The sequence below is a fragment of the Patiria miniata genome, unplaced genomic scaffold, assembly GCF_015706575.1.
Source record: "Patiria miniata isolate m_02_andy unplaced genomic scaffold, ASM1570657v1 HiC_scaffold_5, whole genome shotgun sequence".
Lineage (NCBI taxonomy): Eukaryota > Metazoa > Echinodermata > Asteroidea > Valvatida > Asterinidae > Patiria > Patiria miniata.
This window is the reverse complement of record NW_024037072.1, coordinates 24,801,786-24,811,446: the sequence shown is the minus strand read 5'-3', so window position 1 is coordinate 24,811,446 and position 9,661 is coordinate 24,801,786. Positions and strand designations below refer to the sequence as shown.

The following is a 9,661-nucleotide window of genomic DNA, read 5'->3' as shown; positions in this document are numbered from 1 at the left end:
GTTGTATTTTTCCTTTAATTGTTGGCCAACCCGATCATTTTATAAATTCATACAAAGTCCCATTTTGCTTGAAAATGACAGCCTGATGAGCACACCAGGTGCTTGTAATAACGGTAATGATTGTCAACATTTAAGTCCCATCATGCAGTTTGATTTGGGTGGAAAATAATCACAATTTACGAATGTCAGACAAGTCGACCGTTGAGACAACTCGACCGTTGAGACAGGTCGACCGTTGAGACAACTCGACTCGGGACAACTCGACCGTTGAGACTGTTCGACGAAAATGGAAATGAATACACGTGGAGCAGAAAAAGTTGCACAAATCTGTGGCCCGCCCGCCCGCGAGGACCGGGCCGGGCCCAGCACGTGGGCACGTCGACCGGCGCGGCAAATGGGCGCACAGGCCCGGCAAAAACGATGCCACCGTGCACGGTACGGCCACGTTGACCGGGGTTGCGCGCACGTGGCCTTGTAAAAAACGAACGATGTGCACGGACAATCACGCTGCGCTATATCGGCTCTGTTATTTGCAACAAAACAAACTCATGTGTCATCACTCCCAAACGGCAATCAGCCGCCGTCAAAATTCCCGGTACTATCCCCGAAACTAAGCCAAAACATGTGAGGCAACTTGTCTCAACGGTCGACTTGTCTTTTCCATTTATCGCACATACGGTCGAGTTGTCCCGAGTCGAGTTGTCTCAACGGTCGACTTGTCTGACCCCCCAATTGACTCTGCATTGGTACCGCACATTATTTTGAGGGGCGAAATATATTCCTGATTTTAATTATTTCTTTTCCTAGCATAGCAAAATCGGATTAAGTGAAACTGACAAATGCCAGATAACTTTCTCTATAAAGTACATCCAAAGGAGTAGCCTGTGGTTTAGCCCGACTGCGTCTGGCCGTACAGTACTATCGCAAGCTCTGTAGTACGGCCAGACGCTGAATGCTAAGATAAGAGAAATGATGGCTCTATCCCATTCAGAGACGCCTCTCCTATAGATTGGCTTGTGAATAAAGAATGTGCGTGAGAACAACACATTGAGTTATTCGATGGTGTGATATTGTGTGGTTTATTTCTTCAATTAAGACACATGAAGGGGTCTTAAAACTTGGGTAGAAATAAGAGGGAGAAATCAATGGAAGTTTTGACCGTAGCCAAGTTTACCCAGGCAGTGGGGTGGGTTAGGTTTTACCTGAGGGCAATTGCGGGAATGCATTTTCGTCCCTTCGGGGACTCATCAGCCGCTAGATTCAAAGAATCTGTAGGTATGGGTTAGTGAGTTGAATGGAGCTCACTTTGCGGAAACGATTGCGTCTAAGTTATCCGTTATTTGTGATTACAACTTCATTCGGATGGGATTTGTTCATCCAATAGTGAAATTAGGATATCAAGTGTGTTATCTTCGTTCTCAGTTGTGGAGGATTGGTTGTCTTCCGTATGGCTGAGTTTGGCTCTGACAAGTCTCTTCTTGATGTTCTCAGCTATCTTATAGGCAACTAGAGGAGGTTTCGGGAAAACTTCCTTCAAGGTTGGTGTTCCACTGAGCCAGTGACCTGTGAGATTGTGACTGTAGCTTGAAGAGCGCCCTCTATTGACTGTAGTTTATTGTTTACATGTGGTTTTGTCAGCCATGTTTCAGCATGTTTTACTGTAGCAGTTTTTAGCCGAAAAGTTTGTAGTCAAACCAGCAGTTAATCAGTTTCTACTTCAGAGATTATGGACACCTGGTTATCCTAGAGTCTTGCCAAAGAAGTGAGTAGTTTTTCAGTTGTTTTTTATGATGATATAAGCCCTTATAAAAGCAGACATATTTCACCAGTTTTCATGTGGAACTTAAGGTACATGTACATGTACATGTACATGCAACTTGTTTACAAATTACATGCAGATGAAGTACATGAACGTATAAGAAGTTTCCCAGCTTTTGCCAGTTTCAGACCAGATAAGAGAAATTAGGGATTGTTTATTAATGAAGGATGTTACTGAGAACTAAGGAAAGTTTGATATGTTTCCCAAGTATTTTCTGGATTATTAATAAGGTTAAAGGAGAGTTTTAAGAACCACTTTCTTACTGATAAGTTAGCACCCTTGATTTAGGATGACATGTATTAAGGATCTCTTTTTTTGTTTGTTTATTTACAGTTCGAATTACATTAAAATACGAAAGCAAGATTTCTAGTCCGTGTCACACCTGTATGCCTTACTCCTCGATGAGCCACAACATTCGAATTCTGTTCTGCTAACCTGGGATCAGAAGGGAGTACAGCACAGCACCTGTATCAGAATGACCGACTCCACAGTAAAGGAGTTGAAGGTCAAAAGACGGAATGCCAAGGCGGCACTGACAAGACAGGGAAAAGCCCTACGCTCGATGATTGAAGGTAACAGGGCAACCGTTGAAATTTCAAGTCAGCTTGAAAAGTTTGAACTGGTGTATGACAACCTAGTTCAGAAGCATGAGGCTTATACCGAGCAGATTTTTGATGATGATGAATTTATTGCCGAAGAGGAATGGTTGGAAGAATGCCAACAAAGGTTCATAGCATTGCAGTGTGAGGCAAAAGATCATCTAACTCCAACACCTACTGAAAAAGAGTTAAACCCGAAAGCAGAAGACAGTGCCAGTACAGAGAAAACTAGTTCCAGTAATGAGCAGTCCAGTTCCAGTGCAGAGCAGTCCAGTTCCAGTGCAGAGCAGTCCAGTTCCAGTGCAGAGCAGTCCAGTTCCAGTGCAGAGCAGTCCAGTTCCAGTGCAGAGCAAATATCCAGTGCGGAGCAAACCAGTACAACTTCCAGTGTCAAGCAGATAACAGAATCTGATAGCCATATCAGCATAAATGAAGCAGGTGATCAGGAGGAAGAGCAGAAGAAAATGAATACAGCAACCCATGATGTCGACAAATTCTGTGGGTTTAAAATGGAAAAGCCAAAGATGCCCAAGTACACGGGGGATGTCAGAGAATACGCCATCTTTAAAGATGACTTCAAGCACATGGTCGATAAGAGGTATGGTAAGAGGGATGCCATCACACTGTTACGTACATGCCTACAAGGAAAGCCGTTGGAGCTGATTAAGGGAATTGGGTCCGACTACGATGCAGCCTGGGAGTATCTCGACTCCATATATGGTGATCCACGATTCATTACTGACACCGTCACCCAAGACATCATGAAGTTTAAGCCACTCCGAGACGGAGAAGACGCCAGATTCTGTGAGTTAGTTCATCTTGTGAGGAGGAGTTATAACACATTGAAGGAGGTGGGGCGACGGAACGACATGGATAATAATCATATGCTAGCAGTCATTGAGCAGAAAATGAACTCTGACGACCGGAAGGTGTGGTCCAGACACTTGGAAAGGGAAAAAGAAATGGCGACACTACAAGGACTGCTAGACTGGATGTCAGCAGAAATGAAATCGAGGATGAGGGCAACGGCATCAGTACGATGTGAAGCTCAAAGTCCCCGATCAAGCATCAATCACATTCAGCAGAAAGACCCAAAGTCAATGCCGCTCCGTGACAAGTGCTGGATTTGTCACGCTTCCAGCCACTGGACAGACCAGTGTGAGAAGTTCAAGGGGATGAGTCCAGAAAACCGATTTAAGATGGTTAAAGAGAACCATGTCTGCTTCAGCTGCCTCAAAAGGGCAGGAAAAGGCCATAATGTGTCTACATGTTCGAGAAGACGACAGTGCACGGAGATGATGAACGGAATCCAGTGTAAACACTTTCACCATCAGTTACTGCATCTTACTCCCCAGCAAGCCACCGGTTCAGTCAGCGTTGCAGTAAGTACAACCCGAGCAGAAGTATTACTACCAGTCCTACAAGTGCAGATCATGGGAACCCAGATTACTCAACCAGCAAATGTCCTGCTTGACTCCGGGGCACAGATATCATTGATCAGAAAGTCCCTCGCCGAAAACTTGAAGCTCAAGGGAAAGGATGTAAATACTACCATCACCAAAGTGGGAGGAGAAGAAGAAGAGCTTCAAACAAAAGTCTATGAGGTCCGTCTTCGTCCGAAGCACAAAGGTCCAACTTACACTATTACTGCCATTGGTATCCCCTGCATAAGCGACGATATTGCTGAAGTTGACCTATCACAGATGGCCAAACTCTTCAAACTGCATCCAAGCAGTCTTCATCGAGGTAGCGGCCCAGTCGATCTACTCATTGGCATTGATCATGCAAGCATACATGCTGGTGAAACCCATGAAGCCCAGAATCTGATTGCCCGCCAATCACCACTTGGTTGGGTGATTTTTGGAACCGGCCCTGGGGACCAAACCAAGACAAGCCGAGTTCTCCATGTGAAGTTCTCAGCACCAGTAGACATGACAGATTTCTGGAAAACTGAAGCTATGGGAGTAGCTGTAAAGTCCTGCACATGTGAGCCAGAAAAGCTCAGCCCAGCAGAATTAAAGGAAGCCAAAATAATAGAAGAATCCTGTACCAGAGATGGAAACCGATGGACCGTCCCTTACCCTTGGAAAAGGGATCCGAAACAGCTACCGGATAACAAGATCCAGATAGAGAAGAGGCTCTATTCAACAGAACGCCGACTTGCAAAAAACGCAACTCATGCAGAAGCCTATGATGCCCAGATGAAGGAAATGGTGGAAAAGAAGTTTGCCCGGAAGCTGTCTGAAGCTGAGCTGAAGTCATACAAAGGTCTTGTACACTATATCTCTCATCATGGAGTTCTGAGGCCAGAAAGTAAGAGCACACCTCTCCGAATCGTCTTCAATTCTTCTGCAACTTACCATGGGCAATGTCTGAATGACTACTGGTACAAGGGGCCTGACCTTCTAAACAACTTATTTGGAGTCATTATGAAGTTCCGTGAAAATGAAGTGGCAGTCATTGCAGACATCTCAAAGATGTACCACCAAATTCTGATTCCAGAGCGTGATCAGCATGTTCATCGCTTCTTGTGGAGAAACCTGAATGCTGACCGTACACCTGATGTTTACGTCAAGACAGTTCTGACGTTTGGGGATAAGCCAGCTCCCGCCATGGCACAGATCGCCCTGAAGAAAACAGCTGAGGCTGCCGAGAAACAATCTCCAGATGCAGCACAAGTCCTAAAAGAGAACACGTATATGGACGACATATGCGATTCCGTCCACACTGTAAATGAGGCCAAGAAGCTGACGAGTGAAATAGATGAGGTGTTAGCTGAAGGGGGATTCCGAGTAAAAGGCTGGCTATCTAACAAAGCTCTGGAAGAAAACTACAACAGTGACAAGGAAGATGAGAGAATGAAGTTTCTGGACACCACAACTGAAGAAAAAGTGCTGGGGACAGTATGGAACCGCAAAACTGACGAATTCCACTACAAGGTCAACTTGGACTTGGACAAGAATTTGTCCACCGATGACCGAGAAGTGATGCAGAGAAAGTTAACAAAGCGTCAAATCCTGAGCCAGATTGCACAGATCTTTGACCCGATTGGATTTGCTGCAGCCTTTCTAATCCGTTACAAGATTGGAATGCAGCAGCTATGGCAACAGGGTCTAGACTGGGACCAAGAAATACCCAAGGCAGATCATGACCGCTGGATTCAACTATTCAAAGAGATGAAAGGGTTGAACGAGATCAGTTTCAAAATATGTCTCACCCCGTCGAATGCTGTTGGTGTGCCCATGCTGTGTATCTTCTGCGATGCTTCAGAGGAAGCTTTCGGAGCCTGTGCCTATGTTCGATGGCAAATATATGATGGCAACTATGATGTCCGATTCGTTGCAGCCAAGTCTAGAGTAGCACCACTGAAGAGGCTCACCATCCCACGATTGGAACTGCAGGCAGCAGTTATGGGTACAAGGCTGTACCAGGCCATCATGGAAGAAATGCGCCTACCAGTGAAGGAGGCAGTGTTTATGACTGACAGTATGATTGCCCTATCTTGGATTCGAAGCCAAGCCAGAGGTTTCAAACCATTTGTATCCAACCGAGTGAGCGAGATTCAGAGCCAAACAGATCCGTCACAGTGGAGGCATGTTCCAGGAGAGCTGAATGTAGCAGATGATGTCTCTCGTGGAGTACCTGTGAAACAATTGACCCAGCGTTGGAAAAATGGTCCAGAATTCCTGCGCTTCCCAGAACAAAGTTGGCCACAAGAAGCAGAGAGGGTGAACCAGATAGAGGTAGATAAGGAACGACACAAGACCCAAGCTGTATTCATAACAACCGAAACTCAGGAAGTCATTGACGGCAAGAAGTATTCCAGCTGGAGAAAGCTAATCAGAGTCACAGCCTACGTTCATCGATTTGTCCAGAACATGCGAGCCAAGATGCAGTCTTGTGTAAACAAGGAGTCTAAACAGGGTCCACTCTCACCTCAGGAGCTGACAGAAGCTGCCAACTACTGGATTATCAAGGCACAGAAAAATCTACACAAACGCATGGCCAACGGAGAGTTCAAGTCATTGAGTCCCTTCACCGATGATGCAGGAATCTTGAGGGTTGGAGGCCGACTGCAGGAGTCTACGATGTTGTACACTACAAAGCACCCAGCACTGCTTCCCCATGATCATCACATTTCCATTCTGATTGTGCGGAATATACACCAACAGGGCCACACTGGTGTTGCCACCACTGTTGCGAAAACAAGACAAAGATACTGGATCCTGAAGGCACACAACCTAGCCAAGACGATCAAATACCGCTGTGTGGTTTGTAGAGAAGCAGAGCACAAACTTGAGACACAGATCATGGCTGATTTACCGAAGCAACGCCTGGCACCATACACGCCACCATTCTACTTCACGTCATGCGACTACTTTGGACCCTACCAAGTGAAGATTGGACGTAACAAGACAGCCAAACACTATGGAGTGATCTTTACTTGCCTGAACACCAGAGCAGTGCACCTAGAGCTGGCAGTAGACTGTTCCACTATGGAATACATTCAAGTGCTCCGCAGATTCTTTTCTATTAGAGGCTATCCAGCTAAGATGATTAGTGACAACGGAACCCAACTGGTCGGAGCACAACGGGAACTTCAAAAGATGATTCAAGGTTGGAACATCGAAGAGCTGAAACAGTTCGGGGCAGAGAAAGGCATGGAATGGAAGTTCATCACACCAAGAGCACCACATCAAAATGGGTGTGCAGAGGCATTAGTCAAGAGCTGCAAGACCGCGCTGAAAAGGGCTGTTGGGGCTCAGGTGCTGACTCCATTTGAGCTTTACACAGTTTTACTAGAAGTTGCGAACCTCGTAAACCAACGCCCGATTGGAAGGATCCCAAATGACCCAGATGATGGTTCCTACCTGAGTCCGAATGATATACTACTTGGAAGGGCATCGGCTGATGTTCCTCAGGGGCCATTCCAGGAGACCCAAAATCCTAGGCACCGCGTGGAGTTTGTGCAGAAGATCATTGACTCTTTCTGGAAGCGCTGGAGCCGAGATGTTCTACCCTGCCTGGTACCACGCAAGAAATGGAGAGCTGAAAGGCGTAACGTACGGGTTGGTGATGTGGTAACTGTGTCAGATACCAATGCAGTCCGGGGCAAGTGGTGTGTCGGTAGGGTTCTCGAGGTCTTCCCTGGATTGGATGGCATGGTGAGGAACGTGAAGGTGAAGACTGAGAGCGGAGAGTACCAGAGGCCTATCACAAAGATAGCAGTGATCTACCCGGCAGAAGGTTATGATGAGGACTAGTCGCTCATCGGGGCGAGGATGTTCCACTGAGCCAGTGACCTGTGAGATTGTGACTGTAGCTTGAAGAGCGCCCTCTATTGACTGTAGTTTATTGTTTACATGTGGTTTTGTCAGCCATGTTTCAGCATGTTTTACTGTAGCAGTTTTTAGCCGAAAAGTTTGTAGTCAAACCAGCAGTTAATCAGTTTCTACTTCAGAGATTATGGACACCTGGTTATCCTAGAGTCTTGCCAAAGAAGTGAGTAGTTTTTCAGTTGTTTTTTATGATGATATAAGCCCTTATAAAAGCAGACATATTTCACCAGTTTTCATGTGGAACTTAAGGTACATGTACATGTACATGTACATGCAACTTGTTTACAAATTACATGCAGATGAAGTACATGAACGTATAAGAAGTTTCCCAGCTTTTGCCAGTTTCAGACCAGATAAGAGAAATTAGGGATTGTTTATTAATGAAGGATGTTACTGAGAACTAAGGAAAGTTTGATATGTTTCCCAAGTATTTTCTGGATTATTATGAAGGTTAAAGGAGAGTTTTAAGAACCACTTTCTTACTGATAAGTTAGCACCCTTGATTTAGGATGACATGTATTAAGGATCTCTTTTTTTGTTTGTTTATTTACAGTTCGAATTACATTAAAATACGAAAGCAAGATTTCTAGTCCGTGTCACACCTGTATGCCTTACTCCTCGATGAGCCAGTTGGGTTGCTTGAGATAAGATGCCAGTGTCTGGAGAGAGCACGCTTGATGTCCATGTGTTTTACATGGGGGTTGTTAGTCGTGGTGAAGACGAGGGGAAGTTCTTTTTGGGTTTTCACTTGTTCTGTGTGAATCATATATTTCCTTTGTGAGAAATCGATGGATTGCTTGCACTTGTGAATATCGGCTTGATTGTAGCCTCTCTTCAGTAGTTTTTCTTCGAAACTTTGTACTTTGTGTAAGAAGTCGTCCTCATTGTTTGTGTTTCTGGCATATCGTAGGATTTCTCCTTTGATAAAACCTTGGAACACATGGTTTGGATGGGATGATGTTCTTTCCAAGTACTGATATGTTTCCGTAGGTTTCGTGAACACTCGTGTGTCTAGGGTACCCGTGGAGAGGAAACGCGGGCCTTTAAAGATGGTAAGGTCCAGGTATGTGATGGAAGTTTCAGATGCCTCAAATGTGAATTTGAGGGTGGGATGCAATTGATTCAACTGGTGAACAAATTGGGTGAAGGATTCGAGTTGGCCGTTGTAGACGATAAGTATTTCATCTCTAAATCTTGCCCAGAACAGGATTCTGTCTGTGAGGGCTGAGATTTGTAACTCAAAATCATGTAGCGTAATGTCGCAAATTTCTGGACTAGCCACAGATCCCATTGCACATCCTATTTTTTGTCGGAAGAATTTTCCTCCGAACTGGAAATAGTTGCGGCCCAGAACGAGTTCCAGGAGAGTGCGGATGTGTTTTGAAGGGGGTTTGGTTATGGTATAGTTGTGGTTGGTTTTTTCGTAGGCTTTGCATACTGATTCAATGGCTTCTGCCTGGTGAATGTTGGTATACATGGAAACTACATCGATGCTTGCAAGGAGTGAGTTTTGTGGGAAGGTTTCCTTTTCTAATTTCCGCAAAATGTCTGTGGTGTCACGGACATAAGTGGGTTGGGCGGATACTATTGGAAGGAGAAAGTAATCCACATACTCAGATATCTTGGCTGTTGGACTCGTGCACCCGCTGATGATGGGTCTACCGACAAAAGGCTCACCCGGTGGGGGAGTCTTGTGTATTTTCGGAAGAAAATACATGGTAGGGCAGTTCGTGGGTTGTTCAAGTGGGTCAAGATAGGCAAAGGTATGTTTGTCGATGTGTTTGTTTCTTATCATGTCGGTGAGGACGCTGTGTACCTTGAGTTCACAGGGGTTGCGCGCACGTGGCCTTGTAAAAAACGAACGATGTGCACGGACAATCACGCTGCGCTATATCGGCTCTGTT

The 9,661-nt window shown here is 45.3% G+C and overlaps 2 protein-coding genes across 2 annotated transcripts; both read left to right on the top strand.

The window, feature by feature from the left end:
• The first annotated feature begins 1,438 nt into the window (after positions 1–1,438).
• LOC119741309 lies at positions 1,439–4,962 on the top strand. Its single transcript, XM_038217060.1, has 3 exons — positions 1,439–1,762; positions 2,153–4,691; positions 4,921–4,962. Exons 2-3 carry the CDS (start codon positions 2,295–2,297, stop codon positions 4,960–4,962), a joined length of 2,439 nt encoding a protein of 812 aa, XP_038072988.1. The 5' UTR covers positions 1,439–1,762; positions 2,153–2,294.
• A 131-nt stretch (positions 4,963–5,093) lies between these two features.
• Positions 5,094–9,531, top strand: LOC119741667. Its single transcript, XM_038217506.1, has 2 exons — positions 5,094–7,920; positions 8,311–9,531. The coding sequence occupies exon 1, from the start codon at positions 5,118–5,120 to the stop codon at positions 7,680–7,682; it is 2,565 nt and encodes an 854-aa protein (XP_038073434.1). The 5' UTR covers positions 5,094–5,117; the 3' UTR covers positions 7,683–7,920; positions 8,311–9,531.
• Positions 9,532–9,661: the final 130 nt, after the last annotated feature.

What these genes read in the sequence shown, in the direction of transcription:
- LOC119741309 (XM_038217060.1), top strand. Translation starts at nt 2,295, where the DNA reads ATGACCGACTCCACAGTAAAGGAGTTGAAGGTCAAAAGACGGAATGCC. An exon ending in TGAAGTCATACAAAGGTCTT is followed by an intron (nt 4,692 to 4,920) that starts GTACACTATATC and finishes TTCTGATTCCAG; the next exon opens with AGCGTGATCAGCATGTTCAT.
- LOC119741667 (XM_038217506.1), top strand. Translation starts at nt 5,118, where the DNA reads ATGGACGACATATGCGATTCCGTCCACACTGTAAATGAGGCCAAGAAG.